This window comes from Narcine bancroftii, chromosome 3, assembly GCF_036971445.1.
Source record: "Narcine bancroftii isolate sNarBan1 chromosome 3, sNarBan1.hap1, whole genome shotgun sequence".
Classification (NCBI taxonomy): domain Eukaryota; kingdom Metazoa; phylum Chordata; class Chondrichthyes; order Torpediniformes; family Narcinidae; genus Narcine; species Narcine bancroftii.
In genome coordinates, this window is record NC_091471.1 from 89,785,964 (window position 1) to 89,811,780 (window position 25,817).

Sequence of the window (25,817 nt, forward strand, 5' to 3'; positions counted from 1 at the left end):
AAAACAGGATCAAACTTTATCTTATCACTATTAACTTAACTAACCTAACTTAACCCCCTTCTAATTCTAAGCGCACGTGTATGTAATGTGTGTGTAAGCTCAGAAAAGTTCTTTGATTCACAGTCCAATCTCACTTCTCATTTCATCAAGTTTACTGGTTACAGGCAATTTTTATACTGTGTACAGAATTTAACATTTATGAAATTCACCAGACTTTGGTGCTTGAAAGGTAAATGGTTACTACTCAGGAAGGTTCTTGTCGGGTTTCAGAGAAAAAATTGTTGTTCCTGGACACAAACTGATCCCTTTTAATCAGCCACGTCAGTGTCTTGTCAGAGAAACTTGCCCCATTAGGGTTTTCCAGATGATAACCTCTTTCTTTCATGTCACCACAGAGTTCCTTTTTTTTTCTTATTTCAAGTGAAACATTAGGCAGTCAGACCTCTCTTGCATGAACCACAAGGGCTTTGACCAGGCTGAACTAAGCACTCACAACCCATCTTCCAAATGGGGGTTTCCACAAATTTTCCAGCTTGTCCTGTTCCAGTCCCAGCTGCTGGTGCTGACTGTAGCACTGCAGAGCTGATCTCTCTCTCTCTCTCTCTCTCTCTCTCTCGCTCTCTCTCGCTCTCTCTCGCTCAGAGAAACAGCCTGCTTGACTCTGCTTGCAAAACCACATGACCCTCATAAAACAGCAATCTACCCTCAGACAGACTGTGGCTCCATACTACTCTTCCGATCTTTTTCATCTGTTGCTTTTCAAAACAAAAATCTATTAGTGAAGTCTCTTGGCCGCTCTCCAAAGTTTTTGCAAAGGCCCTCAGGAGCAACCCTGTCTGACTTGAGCAGGGCTCCAGTATTTTAAATGAGATTTATTTTGAAGTGTTTGTATGTAACCTACACTTAAAAAAAACCTGCCCCAATTTATCTCCCAAAACAAATCTATATACAATACAAACACAACTTAATCTATCACAGTAGCATATTCTCTCAAGATTTTTTGTACAAGAAATAATTTGTCCTCTTAAATAAGCTTTAATCTTAGCTCATATTAAAAAAAGCTATTATCAGTGTAAGGAAGGTTAGTTTCATAAAATTGTTCTATTCGTCTCTTCCTTTTCAACAATGTGGCATTGAGATGCCATCTATACATATTTCTTGTTTTTCCAATATTGGAATAGTTAAAGTTAATGGTGAATGATCTGATAAATGTCTTGTCAAATATTCTGTTTTTATCATTTTTTAACTGGGCAGACATTAAAAACAATCAACCCTTGTATGTGAATCATATACCCTTGATTAGAATGAACAGTCTCTTTCTATGGGGTTAAGCTGCCTCCATATATAAATCAAATTTAAATCCTTCAAAAATGATAGTATTGCTTTTGCCCTTGTTACTCTTCTGGCTGATTTATCCAATATTGGATCTAGACTAGAAATTGAAGTCTCCTCTGACCAATATATTTTGTCTTCCCTCTGCTGCTTTTATAAAGGCTTCATTGTCATAATTTGGTGCATAAATGTTCATAAACATCCATGATTCTGAATAAATTTTACAATGTACAGGTAAACAATCCTTTATCTGGACATCTAAAATCAAGAAAGCTCTAAAAACTGATATTTTTTTTTCCTGTGACTCGGGGGGAAAGAGACAGCAGCGCGACTCGGGTGGGCAGGAGGGAGGAGAGGGAGATGGCAGCGTGACTCGGATGGACCAGGGAGGAGAGAGAGACGGCAGCGCAACTCGGGGTGGTGGGGGGGGGGGAGAAACGGCAGTGTGATTCGGGACGGTGGGGGGGGGAGACAGCAGCGTGACTTGGGCGGGGGAGGAGAGATGACAGTGCGACTCTGGTGGGCAAGGGGGAGAGAGACACCAGCGCGACTGGAAGGGGGTGGATACGACAGCATGATTCAGGTGGGCTTAAATCTGGGGCAGCTGGCTTTTGTTCTGAACTACGGAAAAATCCGAAATTTGGATATGGCAGCTCAATTCAGGTGGGCTTAAATCTGGGGAAGCTGGCTTTTGTTCTGAAATCTGGAAAAATCTGAAATTTGGAACACACTGTCCCCCAAGGGTTTTGGATAAAGGATTGTGTACTTGTACCATTACAAATCCCCTGGCTTGGTCAGTCAGTGTCCCTTCTATTATTTTTGGTATATTTTTGTTAATTACAATTGCTACTCCTCTTGCCTTTGAGCCAATTGAAGGTGATATTACTTGTCCCACCCATCCTCTTTTTAATTTAATATGTTCTGATTTGGTATGATGCATTTCTCGTAGAAAGACTATATCTGCCTTTAATTTTTTTAGGTGTGTCAAGACCCACCTTCTTTTCACTGTCTTGTTTTTCCAATTAACATTAAGACTAATAAATTTTAACATTTTATCCATATTGTTTAATAGTAAAACCTTTTCCCTTGAAAAAACACATACAATGTCCCTGCCCTGATGGTGACGTAAACCGGAAACCCCAAAAGCTCACGGAATCTCTTGAGGAAGAAAAAAACTCCTCCCTTTAGCACCATCTTTTATAGATAGTCCTCTCCAGGCACCCTTCTCTGCCCCCCCCCCCCCCACCTTATACTGGAGCCTCCACCTTGCTACTACTTTTCCCAAGTTTTCTCTCTTTTCTGAGCACTCCGTGAACATTTCAATAAAATTTACTTTTCAACAATAACTATAAGATGGTTTATTTACTTCGTCCCATTGTGACCATTCTTCACAGTCTTCTTCTTTGGCAACCGTAGCCTTTTCATAAACCTTGCAGGAAGTCTTCCACCTTGTTCTTAGTCTTAAAAAATCGTCGATCATCTTCTGCTACTTCGACCTTCAGAGATGCAGGGTATATCATATTTCTTTAAACAAATATTTTATTGAGTTTAACATAATACAAGATATTAATAAAGCAAGGCAAAATAATAACATATACATAACATAAAATGAAATTAAATGCCCAATGTGACAAATTTAAAATTCCATCCCTTATTATTAAATGTGATTATCTATTAAAATGATTATATGTATAAATCAGTTAAATACTATTATAACAAATTGCATTGTACCTTAATAAAATCTGGGGGAAAGGGACATTATCCAGGATAATCATAATTAAATCCATTTATCTAAAAGAAAAACCTAAAACTAATACTAATCTAACCCCTCTCAATAATCAAGGTTACAAGAGAAATACAAAGATGGATCAAGTCACAACCTTTAGATTACAGATGGATCAGGACTAGAGCACCCAAATCATCAAACATTTCAATTTTTTTTGAACACAATTATTTTATTACATCATCAAACTCCTTCCTTTGCTTCATCAAAGTAGGACTAAAATCTTGAAAAAATAACACTTTTTCATGGTCAATCTTGGATGGGCCTTTTTTTTTTGTTGCTGATCCCAGAATTGTCTCCTGTTCCCAGTAACTCAAAAATCTTATCAGGACTAGTTTGTAGTTACTTATCGTCAGCCCTTCTGGGTCCAAGAGTCCAATGAGTTCTTTTAATGTGCAGTATTTCTCTGAATTTGTCTTCTTACATCCCTGTTTCAAAGAAATTCACAGGATCTCTTCCCTCGATTCCTTCTTTCAGTCCAATAATTCAGACATTATTTTGTCTGCTAAAATTCTCCATGTGATCGATCTTGTACAGCAGACCTTGTCTGTCCGACTCGAATTGCTTCACATCTTTCTCCAAAGCTTTTAGCTTGCCCTGTATTTTTTACCAAGTCTACTTCTGCTTGGGACATTCTTTCCATTAAGTCTTCAACAATTTATTTTATTTCAATCATCCTTTCAGTTCATGTCTCTCATGACATGTTCAATACCAGCAAATTGGTTGCTCAAGTTTTCCATTTTCTCCAGGATAATATTCAGCTTTTGTCCCGACTCCCTAGCTCTGATGGGGACCACCGGTCCTGAGGCCCCTCTTGCATTGCTCCCTTTTAGGCTTTCACTTGATGTTCCTGGCTGAGCAGAAACTTCTTCAATTTTTGTTCTCGGCTTCTTGGTTTCTTAGTTCTTAATTTATCAATTTTTTTTTAAAAAGTGAAAAATATTCTTTAATTTTAACTTTTAACTGTCTTTTTGATACTCTTCACAGAGAATTCAATCAAAAGATGTCTGCTTCAGTCCTTCATGTGGCCATGCCCCCGAGGCAATCATTTCCTAATGCTCGGTATCAAGGGTAATCGGGAGAAGTTGGTAACAGTTTAGTGAAGTGGATGATCAACCATGATTGCATTGAACGATGGAGCAGGTCTGAAAGGTTAAATCGCCTTTCCTGCTCTTATTTTTCTTAGCTTTTCTAAAGAAATTTGTAATATGCACCTTAATTATTCAAAAATATACAAATATTGTGTAAAGTTTATGATTATGGTTATGACCAAAATCAGTACTGGACACATTGAAACATTCAAGAGCACAGTGTCATGAATTTAACTTTAATTTCTCACTTAAAATCTCAGAACTGAAGTAAATAATCAATTTCATGGATCTCAACATTCACTTTCTAGGAAAATGGCTATTATTATGCAAGTACCACAGGGCATATCAAAGTAATTTCTCCACTTCTCTCATAGTACCAATGCTTCTGCAACATTCAAAAACCCTCAGTATGTTGAAGTAATTGCAAAAGCTCACAGTGGTGCAAGACATCAAGTATATCAGTACTTCGCACAAAAGAGGTAAGATTGAATACTAGTTAGATGAAACCTATACTTGGTCCTGAATTGAGAACCTGATTCCAGCCAAATGCTGATCAATTAGCATTATGTAATATTGAAGGAAAGATTTGGAAGGGTTTGGTGTTAAGTACAGAACAACTTGTCTGTCTGTTGTTTATAGAAAACAATTTCTGTTTTGCGACTCCTAGTTTTTTTTTCCAAAGGTATTGTCTCCAACTTTATCTACCTTTGATCAGTGAATAATACCAGAAAAATAGTATATGATGCTAAATTGGCATTGCTGGCATTCTGACATCTTTCTCTTTGCCCTGTAATGTATGGCATTTCAGATATGATGGTTTAACTTTATTACATACAGTATAGTCGCCAGATCTACTTGTAATTGCTCAATTATTTCCTTTCCTCAACCTCACCCCACCTAACTCCATCTTCACCTCCTTTTCTGTTTTCAGCTATCATCCACCAGCCTCTGTATGCACACTTCCTCTCCTTGATGCTTCATCTGGCCATAATTTTCTAGTCACTTGCTTCCACCTAACACTTAGTAGGCCCTGCCTCACCTCTCCCTCTCACTTCTTTAAACTGGCTTGCCCTTCCATTGCCACTCTCAACATTTCAATCTGAAACATTAAACTATTCTCTGCCTCCACATTTCTGCTTTATCCTCCGAGTTCCTCCAGCGTTTTTTTTCCCTCCTCAACTATTTCTACTTCTATATTCTAAATTGGTGTAACTTGTGAATTTGGTAAATTTGCATAGCATTTCAAATTGTAGGGAAGTTATCTCAGCCATGTTTTCATCACTGATCTCTCGGAAGATGTTGCTGGAGTATGCATTGGTGTGCATAAGGTATGAACACCTGGCTTCGGTCACTTGACTTGAGTGGCTTGTTCACATGTTGTTCATACCAAGTAAAATTGTAACTATGCAGCCAAATACCCCTCGTTTAAGGAGAATCCACTGATTATTTTGGCAAATATTTGGTCCCTAAATTAATTAATTAATTGATTGATTGATTATTTGTAATTTAGAGATACAGCACAATAACAGCCCCCTCTGGCTCATGAGCCATGCCACCCAATCACACTAATTAACGTACAAACTCATTACACACAGTGACAGATTTGAACCTGGGATGCTGATGCTGTAATAGTGTTACAATAACTGCTACACTAACTATGTCACCTTAGATAAATCAAAATAAATAATGCTTTCTGTCTTTCCTTTGAACCTTGCCTAATTCTATATGGAAGGCCATACACAAATAGCCCTAACCTCTTGCATCAAAAATATTGTTTAATAGCATTAATCTTGAGGATACTTTTTGATGCTTAATTGAATTCATTCAGAAGAAAGTTTAAATTGAATGTAATATTCAGAATGTTAATTATAAGTATCTTTCAAGTTACTTATAAATCTATTGCTTTACCTTTTAAATATTCTAATAAGTCTCCAGTATCTTGGCAGTGTATCATGAATGAATGAAAATGATATTTTCCCCTTTTATATATTCTTTGCTCTGCACTGCTGCTAATTATTTGTTAAGGAATGTTATAACTTGCATTATAAATCTGATTTTAATTGTTTGCAATTTGTTTCACTGTACTAAAGGGGTTTCCAATTCTCATTTGTTTAGACCCAGTGGAATAGATCAACTCTCTTCTCCATCGCAGACAACTCGTCATAACCAATTGCCACCCATTAATTCAGAATCAACAGGAATTCACCTTCCCATGCCTGGATCAAGACAGCAACTGGTAAGGTGGAAAGCATTCATTATTTCTTGTTTTGTTAAATTTCTGTGCTTGTTGCAAATTGCAAAAACAGCAAAGTGCCATCGAATGTTTAAGATTTCATGAAACAAAAAGCTGCGATGGTGGAAACCTTAAAAAATGGAAAGTGCAAGTTCAGGTCAAACAGCACTAAATATTTGCAATATTTTCCACTCAAAAGTTGGTTTTGGGAATTCAAATCTGTCACTGTGTAATGAGTTTGTTCGTTTTGGGAATACTTAATTTAACTTGCCTTAGGTGAGAGCAGATAGATATTGGATAAAATTCCCCACTTGAGTATCATCGTTCTCCCAACTCTCCAAATTGTATTTCCTGTGATGCTTCGCAGTCATTTGTTTTGATGTGGTAAATTATCCACAAATGGGATGCCTGTGTCTTGGGCAGCATGGTTAGCGTAATGCTATTTCAGCGCCAGTAACCCGGGTTCAAATTAGACACTGTCTGAAAGGAGTTTTCATGTTCTCCTTGTGTGTGTGGATTTCCTCCTATCTTTCAAAATGTGAAGGTGTGATAGACTAATTGGGATATTTGGGTGGCACGGCCAAAAGGGCCTATTATCGTGTTGTATGACTAAATTTAAAATTTATGGGAAAAGTCTGGACGGGCAAGGCAAGGCTTGTAACCATTGGGTTTTGAAGACGTGATTGAAATATATTTAGATTGACAGATGGGTCTGGAAAGGATATTTCCTTTTGTGGAAGAATCTAGAAGTAGGAGATCACTGTTTAAAAATAAGTCATTTCCCATTTAAGACAGATTAGGCATAGACTTTTTTTCTGAGAGTTTTAAATCTTTGGCATACTCTTCCTCAAAGGCTGGTGGAACCCCAGTTTATAAGACCATTGCTCTAACCATTGAGCTATTAGAGCATGGATGTAATAATATATTAAAATGCAATATATACGATATACTTCAACATTTGTCTGCGTAAGGTAAAGAATCTCCATAAGCATTGCCTAGCTTCTCCAAAAATAGGAGAAAGAGAAGAAAAGGGAATCCCTTCAGAGATACTGCTTGTGGATTTGCCTCCAGCAAATGTTACTCTGCAGCTGCACAGACTTCAGTTCAAACCATCAATAACCTGAGCTCCAGATCTAAACCTTGATATGATCAGGAAGCATTCAGATCTCTAGGCCCCTCAGGAGCCATTCTTGCCCTCAGCATCCTTTTGAATCCCAATTCCAATACCTGGTTCCCATGAGCCATTTTCCATCAGCCTCTGTGGGTCCTTCAATTGCAAGTCACCAATAGCCCTGCAGCCTGTGTGGGTCCTTCAGCTGCTGAACCCCTCATTGGTCTGCTGCCATGGTCACCATCCTGCAGAATTATCTGCTTTGTTTCTTCTTCTCTGTTGTCCCAGTTTCTGGTGCCGTGTGCCGCATCACTGCTCCCCTGGAATCTGCAACACCTTATGGTATTGCTGCCCAGCACAGGCACTGCTATCTTGGGTACAGATGCACGGTTGCAGGATTTTTAAAAAAAAACACTGTTGGCTCTTTTAACAGGCCATTTTCAAGCCTGGAGGGAGTCATCAGCATTAGGATCATGCAGTTGAACCCTGTGGAGGAACACTGTGACTCCACTCTTCTGGGCCTGCACCAGTGGCAGTGCTGCCATTTTTTGATAATTAGTTTTGTAAACTATCAGAATCTAATCGAGGAGTGTTCTACAGGCTCTATTATCAACACCCCCCACTAATTTATAATTATCAGGTGGTGCGGACTAGAAGGGCCTAATGGCCTGTTTCCGTGCTGTAATTGTTATGTTATATATATGTTAAAAAGAATCTTTGAATACTTTAAATGCAGATTTCTGAACAGCAAAGTGTGAAAGGTAGGCAGGTATGCAGTGACAATCAGATCAATGGTGCAGTAGGCTTCAGGGGACAAGTAGGATCTGCTACTTTTAATTTGTATGCTGCAATCCAAATAACCACAGATCATTGTATTTATGAAGAGCATTTTTGAAAATAAAAATCAGTACAGAAATACTTTATTTATAGTAACTCTATATTCCTTTAAAAACATCTGTAGAAACTTTAGAACCAATGAAGTACTTTTGAAGATGCTGTTATGATTGAACCATGGAACATTACAACACAAAACAAGCCATTCAGCCCTTCTAGTCTGTGCTAAACTATTTTTCTGCCTTGTCCCATTGACCTGCACTCAGTTCATAGCCCTCCATGTACCTGTCCAAATTTTTCTTAAATGTTAAAATTGAGCTCACATTCATAACTTCAGCTGACAACTCATTCCACATTCCCATCACTCTGTGTGAAGAAGTTGCCCTTATGCTTTTCCCCTTTCACCCTTAACCCATGGCCTCTGGTTTGTATCTTACCTACCCTCAGTGGAAAATGACTACCTACATTTATTCTGTCTATACCCAACATAATTTTAATACCTCGATCAAATATCCTCTTACTCTTCTATGCTCCAGGCAGAAAAGTCCTAACCTGTTTAACTTTTCCCTCTAACTTAGTTCCTGAAGTCTGGCCAGCATCCACTTCTCTCCATTCTTTCTATTTTATTGATAGCTTTCCTGTCGCTAGGTGACCAAAACTGCGCACAATACTCCAAATTTGGCTTCAATAATGTCTTAATCAACTTTACCATAACATCCTAACTCCTATACTTAATACCTTGATTTATGAAGGCCAATATGCCAAAAGTTATCTTTTAGGAAACTATGTATCTGTATTCCCAGATCCTTCTGTTTTACCGCACTCCTCAATGCCCTACCATTTACCATTTATGTCCTTTCTTGGTTTGTCTTTTCAAAATGCAGCACCTCACATTTGTCTGCTTTAAATACCATTTGCAATTTTTCAGCCCATTTTTCCAGCTGGTCCAAATCCCTCTGCAAGCTTTGAAAGCCTTCCTCACTATTCTCAACACTTCCAATCTTAGTGTCATCTGCAAACTTGCTGATCCAATTTACCACATTATCATCCAGATCATAGATATAGATGACAAACAACAATGGTCCCAGCACCAATCTCTGAGGCACACCACTAGTTGCAGGCCTCCAGTCTGAGAAGCAATCATCCACCACTACTCACTGTATTCTCCTGTATAGCCGATGTTGAAACCAGTTTACTACCTCACCATGAATATCGTGCATCTGAACATTCATGATGAACCTCTCATGCAAGACCTTGTCAAAAGCATGCAGACAACATCCACAACCTTTCCTTCATCAACTTTACTGCAAATCTCCTCAAAATTCTATCAGTTTGGTTAAACACGAACAAAGTCATGTTGACTATCCATAATCAGACCTTGGCTATCCAAATACCTGTATATCCGACTTCTTTGAACACTTCCCAATAATTTACCTACTACCAATGTTAGGTGCATCGATCTATAATTTCTTTGGTTACTTTTGGAGATGTTAAACAATACTGGCCCCACAATTGTGGCTAAGGACATTTTAAATATTTCTGCCAGATTCTCTGCAATTTCTACACTAGCCTTCCTCAAGGACCAAGGGAATATCATGTCAGACCTTGGGGATTTATCCACCCTTATTTGCTTTATGACAGAAAGCTCCTCCTCTTTAATCTGCATCGGTTCCATGACCTCACTGCTCGGTTTCCTTACTTCCTACGACTCTGTGCCCATTTCCTAAGTGAATACTGATTTTTTTTTAATTAATATCTCTTTCAACTCCGTACAAAGCCAACCACTTTGATCTTCAAGGGGACCAATTTTGTCCCTTACTATACTTCTTAATATAAGAAACCCTTAGGATTTTCCTTCACATTTTCTGCCAAAGCAACCTCATTATCTTTTAGCCTTCCTGATTTTTTTTCTTGCATATTTTATACTCTTTATGTACCTCACTTGCTCTGCTTTGTCTATACCTACTATACACCTTTCTCTTCCATATCCCTCAAAAAGCATGATTCTCTTTGCCTTTCTAACCTTGCCTTTGATCCTGACAGGAACATACAAACTCTGTACTCTCAAAATTTCATCTTTGGAGGGCTTTCACTTGCCTCACACATCTTTGCCAGAAAACAACTTATCCTAAATCTATGCATTCTAGATACTTTAACACATCCCTAAAATTGGCCTATCTCCAATTGATATAGGAAATGAGACCGTCATATTTTGCTTAGGAAAACCCAGCCCCAATGTGTTGAATCTTTATTCATCTTAGGACGCAGAATAATAGTCTTAAATACTGATCTTCTGTATCCATCTAAGAGAACACATGGGACCATATTTTATCAGATTATCCAAAACGTAACATTTTTGGATAGTGTTTCATACCTCTCATATGGTACTGGAAGTACCAACTGAGATTTTTGTGTCCAAGTCTCTGGAGTGGGACTTGAACATTTTAAGTATGAGTGGTGCAAATTATGTCATTATTTTGAGACAATCAATTAAAATAATGACACTCACTGCATATTTTCAGTATGAATTTGTTATCCATTTACAATGTTTAAATTACTAATGAATTCATTTTAAGAAATATACAATAACTCTACTCTTGTCACAGAGAGGAAGATTCCCACATAGCCGAGTGTCAAGTGCAGTTGGGGAAGGAACAGGCCGCCGACTTCTCAGGGAACGACCAGTTGCATTGGATACATCTTCAAGGCCAAATACAACTCACACATTTAGGGTATGATTTTTTTTTTTGCATGGAAATAAACTACCTAATAACTTAGAGCCTTATGATCCTGGAGAATGAATACTTAATGTTTGTGTGATCTGAATATAACTTAGATATTGATCGAGGAAACCTGAAGATGGGGGAAAGATTATAAAGGCGAGAAGAGGAATTTCTTTTCACCAGTTTCAATAAAGGGAAAATTTCTGCAACAACTGCCAGATTTATAATGTGCTGTTCTAAATCCTGAAGTAAACTTAACTTTCCTTTATTTAGCACCCCCTCTCCCTTTTCCCTTGTGGTTCCATCCACCTAATATCTATACACACTTCACCCACTGGATCTCCTCTCTTCTTGAGTGCAGTTTTTTGCACTACCAATAAATAGAATTTCTGCCTGGCTTACAGGAAAAAAATTCTCAGGATTGTATGTAATGTTATATATGTACAGTGACAATACATTGGAACTTTGAACTTCAAGATTAGATTGCAGAACAAAATTGAATTGAGTGTTTATTGTCATGTCTGCAAGAAAAAATGTGCAGATGCCCTGAAATTCATCCTTGCTGCAGTCATATAGGTACATAAGCAACATGGTTAGCATTGTGATTAGCGATACAGTGTTAGCAGCAACAGTGTTTGGGATCAGGGTTCAAATTCTGCGTTATCTGTAAGGAGCTTGTACGTTTTCCCTGTGTCTGGGTGTGTTTCCTCTGGGTTCTCCGGTTTCTTCCAGTGTTAACAGCAGCAGTGATTGGGACCAGGGTTCAAATTCTGCGCTATCTGTAAGGAGCTTGTACGTTCTCCCTGTGTCTGGATGCGTTTCCTCTGGATGCTTCGGTTTCCTCCCACTCTTCAAAATGTATCGTTGGTTGTATGTCAATTGGGTGGCACAGCCCGTGGGGTGAAAGGGCCTGTTTCTGTGCTGTATGTCTAAATTTAAAAAAATTAAATTAAATCAGCTTCATGAACAACAATAGTATAAATTAAATTACTGCACATTCTTTGGAATGCTGGTGTGCACAGCTTTGATGGCATGCTGTGAGCATCCTTAAACAGTGGCCTGAATTATCAAGTGAAATATTTGTACTCTCATGGCAACTCTGGATGTTGGTAGTTTCAGCTTGTGCTACAGTGAAATGCAGAGTGCCAGTCATCAGACATTGTATCACATTTGGGTCAATAAGACCATGAATGATAAAAGGCATGGGCTTCAAACTCATTGTACAATCTTGTAATGTTCCTCCATTATCTTTGAGATCGCGTTCAGGCTTCCTGCCTGAATATGCAGAATTTTATTTTGCATTATCATCAGCCTTCAGCTGGAGGCTGCCCTCTCACTCACCGGCAGTAAAACAAATTTGTAACCTTGTCCTCTGGAAAGTTGGTCCATGTTTATTGTTTCCCATTCTCAGGCTCCAGACCTGTTATAAAGCTCCCGTTTCTAATTGTTTCTAAAGTGCCAGCATCTGAGCTGGATGTGGCAGTTGTTAAAGGGAGTACCGTTTTTTGCTATATTCATGCCCTGGCAAGTTCCTTGTTTATGTAACCCAAGTGGCAAAACTGCAAGGCCAGGGAGAGATTCAGTTTGTTTGTTGCAGTTTGTAATTCAGAAAGTGTGGGTGGAGGTTGAAGTAGGAAATGAAAAGGTGGTTTAGCTCTGAGAATGCTTTCATCTTTGATCTGTACTTTGGCTTTAGGCATGATTGCTAGGTGAACTTTGGCTTTGCCTGTCCAGCGTGGCTTGCTGCTGCAAACACATCAACCCTGTTTATGAAAGGGAGGCATGGTTGTGTTGGGTCTTGCACAATAAGTTTGGATAATATGGGTGTATTGATATAATTAGCATTGAATGCAGGCTATGATATGTTGAACTGAGGCTTGAAATAATGAAATAGTGGTGAAGTGTACAGGTGGATCCCAACTTCCATTGTCAGTCGAAAATATCATGTCGAGGTCTATCTGTAGAAATCAAAAATAAACATACTGCAATCAGCCCCCCCGTGCACTGGCACTCCAACCTGGCTCCCTGGGCTGTGGCATATTTGGACACTAACTGTCCGAGTGTGTAACACTTGCCAGATTTTCCTTCAGGTTTACACGAGGCAATCTCCCTGGGACGTGGAATGGGGAGGGGGGGGGGGGGGAGTGGGGGAGAACAACCGGGTAGAGCAGAATCCAACAACGCGGGTGGACAAGCTGTGTGGAAAATTTCGGTGTTGAGCAATGGTTGGGGCCGTGTTGCGAGGGAAAAGCATGGGCGCAGATCAGCCCTTAGAGGCGCTGACTCAGCCCACTCCATCTGCACCCAGCCCGCTCCTCATCACCGCCTCCTCGCCTGGCTTTGTAGTTGCTCCCACCCTCTTAAAAACCGTGCTGGGAGCCAGCAGCTGGCACCAGACCAATAAGCGCTTAGGCAGAAGTCGCAAAAATGTCCGAGCCAAAGTCATGTGTGTGTGCCTGGGCGGTGAGTGTCAATGGGTCGGCTCCGCAACCCACGGAACAGTTCCATGTGCCCAACGTCCCCGCTCCTGCCGAGAGCTGCATTGCGAGCTGCAGTTTGGCCACCCTTGCTCTGGATGTTCCCTGTGCCTTGTTCAGAAGAGCTTTAGGGACATTTTTTTTTCAGAAATCATCCATAAAAATAACAAAAATGATTGGAGATGGAGAGATTCTGAAAGGGGAAAGAGGTGTCAGAAATAGTCCAAGCAAATCCACCTTGATGATTTCTGACATTTCTCCCCCCTTTCTGACTAACATAACTTAGAAATATCGTAAGTCAGAGTATCATAAGTCTGGGTCTATCTGTATGAATGTTCAGATACCAGATCAAGATTGCAAGTTATTGAATGATGTGGGTATGGTGCATTGATTTGTCTATGAGGTTAATAGTGTATTTGGTAGAAAATGTCATGTGAAGGTGCTCTACCCTTTGCATTCCACCCAGTTTATTAGGCTTAACTCACTGAGCCCATTCTCTCCTATGGTGCGCTATGTTTTGTATGAAGTTGCATGTGCTACATCAAGGTGCCACACAGAAATGCAGATGCTGGAACCTTGTGAGCAAACATTGAGTTGCTGGATGAACTTTGCAGGTCAGGTAGCATCCCTGGGCAGAAAAGGTCAGTCAATATTTATCAAGTCTAAAGCAAAAAAAAGAGTGATGTCCATGAAAGGGAAAGGAAGTTGGAGAGGGTCCAAGAGCTAAGAGTATATTAGGAAAGAAGGTAGGAGAGATGGAAAGACAGCAAAAAGGAAAATCCATGGGGAGGGGGGTGGAATTAGAAAGATAAATTAGAATAATAGTAAGTAAAAAACATTGGAACAGTGGGATTGGATAGAGGCGGGGGTTGCCTAAAATCAGAAAAAATGAAGTTTTTTCCTTTAGGTTTAAAGCTGTCTAGGAGGTTTATGTTTGCTTTGCCTCATCCTGACAATGGTTGAGGCTGAGGAGGTCTGGTTGAGGGAATTGAAATGGCTGGTTACTGGATGTTCAAGCTTGGGCATAGACAAAACGTAGGTTTTCGGTGAAGCAGTTGGCTAATCTGCATTTGGTCTCACTGACGTAGAGGAGACTGCACTGAATACCAAATTTGGTTGGACAACGTCAACTAGCAGAATCAGAATCTATTGTCATGAACGTGTCAAGAAATTTGTTGCTGAACATTAATTTGTTAATTTTCAGTAGCATTACAGTACAAATATTGCTATATAATTACATTTTAAAAAATAAATCAATCAGCACCAAAGTAAGAGAAAGTGAGATAATGTCTCTGGTTCATTATCCATTCAGAAATCTGATGGCAGTGAAGAAGTTGCTGTCCTTGTGCTGCTGGCTGTTCGTCTTCAGGCTCCTGTACTTCCTTCCTGATGGTAGGAGTGTGAAGAGGGCATGGCCTTGGTGGTGAGGGTTCTTGAGGTCAGAAGCTGCTTTCTTAAGACACATCTTCTTGTAGACGTCCTCTGTAGAGAGGACACTGATTTTCCTGATGGCACTGGCCAAGTTCACAACTCTGTTCTTCCTTCTTGTCCTGTGCTTTGGCACCTCCAAACCAGGCAATGATGCAATCAGTCAGAATACTCTCCATGGAGCAACTCTGGAGATTTGTAGGAGTTTTTTGTGACATATCAAATCTCCTCGAACTCCTCACAGAGCATAGCCGCTGGCAACCCCTCCACTTGATTGCATTGACACGGAGGCCCGAGAATTGTAAAGCTCTGCCTCACCTGGAAAGTCTGTTTGTGGCCCTGGAGCAAAGATACAGGGTCAAGTTTTGCACTTTCCCCATTTACAGTGGGATGTGCATAAGGGAGTAGGAGAAGGGTAGTGAGGGAATAGCAGATCATGAATGAGAGTAGAAGAGTTGCTGGGAAGAGACTGAACTCCCCTCGCTCAGTTCCTTCCCACCTACTATTTTGCTCCCAAGGCAGCACCTCTTTGAAGTATTCCAGTTCTCTGCCAGCTTCAGCACGATCCCAACACAATTTTCCTACATCTTCTTCTCCCCAACCCTATTGCCTTTTTGGAGGGATCAGTCTCTTTGAGACATCTTGATCCCATCTTCTCACTTCATTGGGCACATCGTGATGTAATCATCGATGTCTCCTCCCTTCTTTCCCCCCACATCCCGCCACCCAAAAAAAAAAACCATCCAGGGCCACAAACAAACCTTCCAGGTGAGGCAGAGCTTTATATGCACATCATCTAACTGAATTTACTGCATTTGTTGTATTTGGTGGGATCAAACAGATTTAGTGACTGCTTTGCTGACTACATACACTGTGGGTCTCGACCTGAGCTTCCTGTCATCTCCTGTCATCAACCATTTTAGTTCCCTCATCTTTACCACACAGGTATGTCTGCTCATGACCTTATCCATTGACAGGGTGAGGTGAAACATAAAGTTGAGGAACAACACATTATATTCTTCCTGAATAGCCTTGAGCCAAGTGAGGTGAAATCTAATTTTAGGGAACCGTCATCTCTATTTGTTTCCACTGTTTCTATCATTTCTTTACCTACTGTTGTACCTGTACTTAGTTTTCTAATTTCTCCATCCACACCCCTATGCCCACTCCCTCTTCTTGTTTCTCTGCCTCTCTCACATTCTGTCCAACACCTTATCAGCTCCATGCCCTCTCCAGCTTCTTTTTCCCTTCATACGCATATAACTTTCAACTTAATAAGCAGTTCCAGCCTGAAATGTTGACTGACCATTTTTGCCCGTAGATACTGTGTAACCCACTGAATTCCTCCAGCATTAACATTAACCCCTTTCAGACTCCCAACCCTCTAAGAAAGTGGGAAAACTTACCAGGTATGCACCATGATTTACCTGGTTAATCAGCAACCCAGCATTTTAAGGTGGGGTGGGGTCCTCTCTCCAGTTATGACAATGTGAGAGCAGGTTGTGCTTTCACTCCGCTATAAGACGATTAGTGCATTAACTCGGCCGAGTGTCAGAACCAGGTTGAATTTACCTTGCCCTTCCAGGTTGGGACATTTCACACGGCATGATTACCAGTAATGGACCTGGTAAATAAGTCCGTTAACCCACATGGAATCGATGGTGTTTACATAACTATAGTGCCTCTTTTTTGAATGGTAGACATTAAACTGACACTAATAAAAATTTTAATTTAATGATACAGCACGGTAACAGGTTCTTCCAGCCCACAAGCCTGTGCCGCCCAATTACTCCTAATTAGCTTGCAAGCCCCATATGTTTTTGGAAGGTGGGAGGAAAGTGAAGCACCTAGAGGAAATCCACACAGACACAGGGAGAACTCCTTACAGACACCACCATATTTGAAGCTGGGTCACTGGCACCGCCAAAGTGTTGCAATAACGCTATGCTAATTGTGCTACCCTAAACTATCAGTGCAGTTAGAGCTGGGTGAATGCCGAAATTACGATTACGAGATGGGATACAAATTTGGTGTATTGTGTTTAATGATTAATGGAGCACTGCTTATTCTTAATTTCCAGCAATTCCACTATTCAAATATTAGAGAACGTGTCTGCTGGCATTTTGCTAATACTTTCAGAAGTTTAGAGTTGATGTGTGGTGAGACATTGTTCAAACTCTTACAATTTATGGGTGAAAAGAAATAGCCTAATTCATGATACTAAAACACCTGACAACTAGAATGAACAATTATGGCTCGTGCTGGAACATCTGAATACATCAACTATTAACTTGCAAAATGCATTATATTTCAGTCTGATACACCTTTCAAAAGGTCATTTACACCAATGGACTATGCTAGCCAAGCACGAATAGGACGGGCTTCATTTACAGGTAAGCAAGCAACGTTATGCCAACACATTAGATTGAAACTAGAGGTAGGAGTGCTGCTCATTGAAATATAACATCGCAGGTCTTCTGCTTAAGTCAACCGTTCTGCCAGCATTTAAACCATTTAATGAGAAGAAGATGAAAAACAAAAATATGGCAGATGCTTAAAATCTGAAAAGAAAAGCGAGCACTCCTGGAAGTGCTCAGTGTGGTGGGCAACATCTGTAGGAAGATAAAAATGTGAATGTTTCACATTTGAGAACTGAAAAAGATTTTAAAAAAACTAATTCCTAGTAGCAAAAAAAGATGGAGGAAGGATGGGTAAAATAAAGGAATACATCTGACAGGATGTTTCTCCTTCTTGAAGAGCCTATAATTTGATGGTGAGGAAAGGGGTCAAGTCTCATAACAAGGATTCAGTTAGTTATGATTTGAGATGAGAAATGTGGAATTTTTAGAATTCTCTACTCCAGAAGATTTTGGTTATTCATTGATTGCATATATTCAAGACCAAAATTGGTGGATTTTTTTTGTGGGTCATTGGGAGTATGAAGGGCATAGTTATTGATAGGTAAGTTTAGTTTACATAGAAGATTAAACATAGTCTGAGTGAAATGTAGCCTATTCCTGCCTCTTAGATATTTAGGAACAAAATGATTTTACCATTGGGAGCCAATGTTACCAGATTTTTCTTTACAGGTCGTGTTGGTATCGGTGTGACTGGCATCAGCCTGGGAATTTCTTCATCTAGTTCTAATTATCACACAGACTTCGTACATCACCATTTGTCAAACCAGCCACCTGTTGAAGGAGATGAGGAAGAGCATCACACAATGTGGGGTATTGATACTTGATTCTTGTTAAATGGAATACGCAAGTTAGATCCCTTGGGGAAAATTGCATTGTTTAATTAAAAAACAACTAATTTATTTGTTTGGCTGAAACCAAATGTTATCTCTGCAAATTCATGACAAAATCTAAACATTAGATTGGACGGTGGTACAGTTAGCATTGGGGAGCTTAGCAGTTAGTGCAATGCTTGTAACAGCACCAGTGGCCTGGGTTCATATCCAGGATTGTCTATAAGGAGATTGTATGTTCTCCCCGTGTCTGCATGTGCTTCCTCCAGACACTTAGGTTTCCTCCCACCTTTCAAAGCTTATGGGATTGTAGGTTAATTGGGTGGCATGGGCTCTTGGACTAGAAGGGCTTGTTACCAATCTGTGTGTCTCAAAAAACATTTGTAAGCCAAGGATATAGTAAATTTTGATTTTCTATGTTCAAATCTTAATAGTGTCCTTAAATCACCCAAATTTTGGAGAAACTTTTAATTGCTAATTTGCATTTTTTGTCTTTGGGAACAAAATGAACTGCATACTACTTCTGAACACATCACAATCAATTATTGGCTCTTCTGTATATTCTTTCTGTGAAACACATTTGAGGACTCACAATTCAGTTGATTCATAATCAATTAAATTATTGAATTTTGACATTGGAGTTCTTTACATCTTGCTTAAAAAAGTACATGATTCAATTTTATCAGATCTTCAGGAATTGAATTGAAGAATAGCCTATTCTTCAATATTTTCTTGAACTTCTATAACTGAAGCTATATTTTCAATTTTTAACCTTGGTTTCAATGACTCATTAAAAAAGCATCTGTATGCATCCTTTTATTCACTTGTGGAATATATTTTGCCTGCTTTAGAATTTAAGGACTCACTGTTATAATCAAAATACTGAAGAGGAAATACAAGCTCTTTTTTCATTAATACAGGCCTGTGTTTTTCAGTCTGTGATGAGGCCATTCTGTTTGCTACTGATTTAGAAAAATAAAACAATTCCTCATGATCCAGACTTCACAAGGGCATCGACTTCTTTATTTCTGACATTGGTTTCTGCAATATGTTCAGCAGCTATAATACTGTAAAATTATATAGAACTGTTTATGCAGTTGCTTTTAAAAAATTGCATTGTAAAAAAGAGAGGAAATAAAAATACTATTTTAAATAGGTTAATTGGCTACTGTAAATTATACAGGAAAGTTGATGGCAAAAATAATCAGTGGAGTTGATCATCATTTATGGGAGAGAATAGGTTGTGTAGTACAGGGAAATAAAATGAAGGGGAATGGAATTAATGGGGTTACTCTCCTGACTGCTGGTATAAAGGTTAAGGGGTCTCCTTTGTTGTTATTAAGATAAATATGTTAAGATAATGGCTGCAAAAGGTTTTGGAATTGAAGTAAATAAAGAAGTAGGAATTGTCACATTTGTGGCCCGAAATGTGAAGTTGATAAAACATCAAACACAAGTTTTATCAGGTAAACTTCTCAGTGCCTTTATTTTCCAGTTTCCTTTGTTCTCCTGCTTGTGCTCTTATCTCTCTCTCCTACCACGTGACTTCCGGTACATCTCATACATATTCATTATCATGACATCCCTCCTTTAATCAGAAATAAACTTTACCTTCACTTACCAATATCCCTCGAAAACCTACAAACATCGTAACTAATGGTAATACTATAACTCAACTACATAAAATTTACTTCCTACAGCACTCATACATGCACTTTATGATATGATTAAATACTGTCCCAAAGTTCTTATTAAAACTATGGCACAAAGTCTTCGTATCGTTTGGGCACTTTCCGGTTTCGTTTCGGCCTGCCTGCGATATTGTCGTCGCTTCTCGGTTGTTCACTCTCAGCGTCGGAAATACTGCTCGCCATGGCTTCGGGTATTTCTAGCGCTCTAGTCACTTCATCAGGAGTGTTGGAAACTGCCTCTGGAACATCATCAGGTCTCTCAGTTTCAGCATCTCGTATTGGCCTTTCCACCTCTTCGCTCGATGTATCTCTGGACTGGTACCTTTTTACACCTGATACATTTCTCTTATACAGGACTCCAGTCGGAGACTTGACTGTCACCATACTGCCACTTCTGGATACGACAGTATAGGGTTGATGGTAATAAGGTGTGTCCAGCTTACCACCAGTTTCATGCCTCACTAGAACATTATCTTCTGGCATGATGTCTGAGTACTTGGCTCCACGTTTCGAATCTGTGTACAGCTTTGCTGCACCTTTTCAGCATCGTGGTCCCTCATCTCCTGGTCGTCTCGGATTTCCTTTATTTCTGGCATTTTTGTGCGGATTTTTCTCCAAAAAAATGCTTCTGCAGGACTTTTTCCAGTGGTTGCATGAGGCGTTGCTCGATAGACAGCCACATAAAATAGCAATGCTTCTCGCCAATTTTGTCCTTCTGCGTGTGCAATCCTCAATCGTTTTTCAATGGACTGATTTTGTCTCTCTACTTCTCCGTTGGCTTGTGGCCATTTCGGAGTTACTTTATGATGGTGGATACCTGTGGTCCTCATGTATTCCGCAAATGTCTCTGAAATTAATTGTGGACCATTGTCAGAGTATAATGTAACAGGTAATCCATATCTTGCGAATATCTCTGCTAACGCTTGTATTGTTTTTTCAGTGGTTATGGACTTCAACACCACGTACTCATAGTATCTGCTGTAGTAATCTATCACTACCATAATTGATTCACCCGTCGGTAAAGGTCCAAGAAAATCAACAGCTACGTCGATCCATGGTCCTGTCGGGAGTTGCGTACTCCGGATCGGTTCTGGCGGATTACTCCTACTTGTGATTTGACATCTGTGACAAGTTTTAACAAATTTCTCTGCGTCTTTATCACAACCTGGCCACCATACCTTGGTCCTGAGGTTTTGCTTGGTACCAACAATGCCTAGGTGTCCTTCATGCGCTAAGGATACGATCTTTGGTCTCAATCTTTGCGGTATCACCAATCTGCAACCTCTTAATACACACTGTCCGATGCAACAAAGTTCATCTCTAATGGGAATGTAAGCCTTGTGAGTACACTTGTCCCATTGTCCACTCTGTATGCATTCTCTTACTTCCATGAGTTCTGGATCACGTTCAGATTCTCTCTCGACTTCCTTCGTAGTCACAGCTTTCGGTGTCGACTGAATAGCTACGAAGCGTACAAAGCTCTCTGTTTCTGTTCCCAATTCTGACTTGGATTGTGGACCACCAACCTTCACCAATCTGGACAGCGGATCTGCAATGTTTGTTTTCCCTGCAATGTGGATTACTTTATATTTGTAGGGTTGTAGTCTGAGTACCCATCTCTCTATTCTGGCACATGGTTTGGATCTAGGTGCGTAGATCACCTCTAATGGCTTATGATCTGTGATGAGTTCAAATTCAATGCCTTATAAATATGCATTGAACCTCTCACAGGCCCATACAAGTCCGAGTGCTTCTTTCTCTGTCTGAGAGTATCTTCTTTCCACATCTGATAACGATCTGCTGGCATAGGCAATGATTCTTGGTCCTCCATCATGCATCTGGACCAACACGGCTCCTAAACCAACTGGGCTGGCATCCGCTATGACTTTGGTTGATGCTGCCGGATCGTAATATCCAAGAGTTTTTGCATCTGTCAGGCTTTGCTTCAGCGCTGTGAACGCTTCTGCTCAGATCCAAAATGAAAAGGTACACCTTTCCTGGTTAGTTTCCTTAGTGGTTCTGCCACTGTAGCGAAATTAGGAATGAACTTTGCACAAAAATTGACCAATCCCAGGAAACTCCTCACCTCTGTTCCGTTCTGAGGTGCACATGCCTCTTCAATAGCTTTCACCTTGGCCTCTGCAGGGTTTAGTCCTTCCCGTGTAAGTCTGTGTCCCATGAAGTCCATTTCTGACACACTGAACTGGCACTTGTTTCCATTCACGGTAAGGCCTGCCTCCTGTAGTCTAGATAGTACACGCCTCAACTCTTTGTCATGCTCTTCCTTCGTTGGTGCATGGACTATGATGTCGTTAGAAATGTTGGCAACTCCAGGAATGCCTTGAATCACTCGATGGATTTCATACTGGTAGATCTCCGAAGCTGCATTAATTCCAAATGATAGTCTCTTGTAACGATACAATCCACAGTGAGTCACAAATGTTGTTACATCTCAGGAACCTGGATCCAGCTCTAATTGATGATAGCCCCATTTCAGATCAATTTTTGAGAATACCTTGCTGGTAGTTAGTTCTTGAAGTATTTCCTCCACTGTTGGTATAGGGTGTCGTTCTCTAATTATAGCTTCATTGGCCATTCTCATGTCAACACATAGTCTTATGTCACCCTTTGGTTTGGGCACAATCACTACGGGACTGACCCATTGTGTCGAATGTTCCACTGGTTCAATAATGTCTTGTTCGATCAATTCTTTAATTTTGGCTTCGACTTTCCCACGAAGTCCAAACGGAGTTCGGCGCATTGGTTGTGCCTTGGGTTTGACCGTTTCATCTACCGCTAGCTTCAATTGTCGACCTTTCAGCTTTCCTACTCCTTGGAAGACTGCGGGGAATTCTTGCTTCATATCCTCGTATGACTGAATTGAATTGACACAAGCTCCAATATGAAGTATTGCCAGGTCTTGCGCTGTGCTTCTACTCAGCAATGGTTCTCCCCTCTTCTATGACCATAAACTCTGCTTCGGTGTACTTATCTCCAGCTTCAACAGTTGCAGTAAAACATCCAATGGTCTGCAATGGCTTGGTTGCTGTGTATGGATACAGTTTTTTGGAACACTTCTTTGAGGTACAGATGATCTTTTTCCTTTTCAACTTCTCCCATAAATGTCGATCAATCACATTACTGTCACTGCCTGAGTCTACAATGACCTGCACTGTCACTCCACCAGTGATCACTGGACCTTCTCATGACGTACTTCATTCAACGTAAATTGGTAACAACTCTGTTCCTCCTGGGTATCATCATCGTCACCGTCTATCTGGCGAATGGTATCTTTCTTTCCAGGATACTTTCCTTTCCCCCAGGCTTTGCCTTTGGAAGTTGTACTCTTCCTCTTCTGGTCTGCATTGGACTTGCTTTTGCACTTCTTTGCAAAGTGGTCCTTACCTCCACACTTTCTGCAAACTTTGCCTTTGGCCGGGCAATATGGGTCTTTTCCAAAGTGACCTCGGTTTTCACATCGATAACACTCCACGTCCTGTGTCGGCGTATATCTTGGCTGGTTATGGTGATGTGAGAGCCTCTTAATTTGCTGGCTTGAGTTGTCTTTCAGGGTCATGGTATGAAATTGCCCTTCAACAGCCTCTAATGCAGCAGCAATGGTTAAAGCATCGGTGAGTTCCAACTCACTCCTTCTTTCCAGTAGACGTCTTCTGAGTTTATCTGATCTGCAGTGCTGTACGACTTGATCCAATAATTGTTTGTCCAAATCAGCTGGCATGTAATTGCATCCAACAGCTATCTGGCGTAGTCTCGTCACGTACTGAGCAATTATCTGGCCATCTTCTTGCCTCGTTCTCCGAAACAAATGGCGTTGAAATGTAGCATTCGGTGTCACTACATAGTGTGCATTTAATGCATCTACCGCTTTCTGGTACTCATCCTTTCTTCCAGTATTCAAAAGTGTCTTAAAAGTTTCCCGAACTGCGGGACCAGCAGTGAAAAGAAGTAACGCCCTCCTCTGCGCTTTTTGTTCAACCGTACCGCTATCTAGAAATAGGCCACGACTGTCGGCGTAGGATTCAAATTCTTCCAGCCATGCCTTCCACTTCACACTTACAGTGCTTGCATCACCCGTTGGGTCAAAATGAGCAATTCCACTATGTGTTAGAAAGACACCGTCTGCCCCAGCCATGAGGAAATATTCCAGTCCCAAAAGTACTGAGTCAAAGAGAAAATTCTTATCACCTTGAAGTTGTCTGTAATCCTCTGTAATCTTGTTTAGTCTTTAATTTTCTTCAAGCTTCTTTCATCCTCGTCGCCAATGTCACATTTGTGGCCCGAAATGTGAAGTTAATAAAACATCAAACACAAGTTTTATCAGGTAAACTTCTCAGTGCCTTTATTTTCCAGTTTCCTTTGTTCTCCTGCTTGTGCTCTTATCTCTCTCTCCTACCACATGACTTCCGGTACATCTCATACTTATTCATTATCATGACAGGAATGGTGTTTTTATATTTTAAGAATCATTGGCTGGACAAATGAGAAAAGGATGCGTTTGGCTTTACCTGCTGCCAAAAGAGGCTTTGCTTGCTCTTAATGGGTGTGTGGTTGCACTGGCCCATTCTCATGGTCACATTATGTTACATAAAACACTGCTGTCCTATGAGCACAAGTTCTGCAAATTGGTTTCTCAACATAACTTTTGGGGAATTTTAGATATTTATGTTCTGCTGCTGCAGTCCAACTTTAGAACACATCTAAAAACCACTATCTTATGAAGGATTCTCAAGTAATTTCATTACTTAACTGCCAATATTTTCTAGCCAATTCTGGTCCATATATGAAATATTTAATGAATTGCAATATAATGTCAAATTATTCTTTATGGCTTGAGAATATGTTCAGTAATAATTATAGCTTAGTATGTGATTAAAAACAATATAGGCGGCATTTTCCGAGAGAAATAGTTTGTAAATCCATTAAATCAAGCTTTAATTATTCTGAAGAATATTGCAAAACAGGAAACTGAGATTAATTCACAGCAGCTTCTGGATTTCCACATTTAACCTCTAGTGTGCTTCAGACATTGCTGTTATGGATGCAAATTCTGACCTGCAATAGGTTTGGTGTTTTTGCAATGTAATAAGGCCACTGTTCATTTGCATTTTTTTCTGATTGGAAGTAGAAATGAAAACCTGCTTATGGATTTTTACATTTAAACACTTTGTGAGCCCACTAGGTCCCTCTCAAAAATGTGCAATATCAATGACAGGCCATCTTGACTCTGTGTAATCTTGACATTTGCTAAACATAAATACAAAGGATTTTTAAAGACCAAGTGCATCAATTTCAGTAATTTGCAATGTCAGTAAATTTCCCAGCAGAATATCAGTTCTCTTATTTAAGTTCATGGAATGACAATTTTGTATCAACATTATATTTATATTACAGAAAGTAGTTTCTTTCACTTTGATACATTTACATATTAGTAAATCATTTGAAAGTAGTTGATGAACAAAAATAAGTTTCATCATCTGTGTGGAGGAAAATCTGAACACAAAGGGTTAAGGGTTCACCGATAAGTTGCTTACAAGAACGTACACTGACAAGAGTCAGTTGCGTACTGCTTAAGTGGAGGCAGGGAACCTCAAGGTTGCGATTTATCTGCAGACATGATAAGCTTTGGAATTCTGTGAAACAATGATTAAATTATTGCCAAATGTTGACAATGATAAACTATTGTCAGGTTGACTGCAACAGGAAGCCCACATGCAGGAATACACTGCCATTTATTGTATATAAACACTGTTAAAACTGGCTGTGGGCAGAGCAAGCTCAGGCTGGGTGCTGGGCATGCTCTCCAAGATGTCTTGCTAATAAAACATCTCCAACGTGTTACCCTG

The 25,817-nt window shown here is 40.0% G+C and overlaps 1 protein-coding gene across 1 annotated transcript in view; it reads left to right on the forward strand.

Moving 5' to 3' along the window:
- Positions 1-25,817, forward strand: part of LOC138756697 (protein FAM149A-like) — a 174,309-nt gene that overhangs the window by 146,291 nt on the left and 2,201 nt on the right. Inside the window, 5 exon segments of the mRNA XM_069923084.1 lie at positions 4,581-4,685; positions 6,322-6,442; positions 10,991-11,116; positions 17,327-17,405; positions 18,102-18,242. Coding sequence (XP_069779185.1) covers positions 4,581-4,685; positions 6,322-6,442; positions 10,991-11,116; positions 17,327-17,405; positions 18,102-18,242 — 572 coding nt within the window.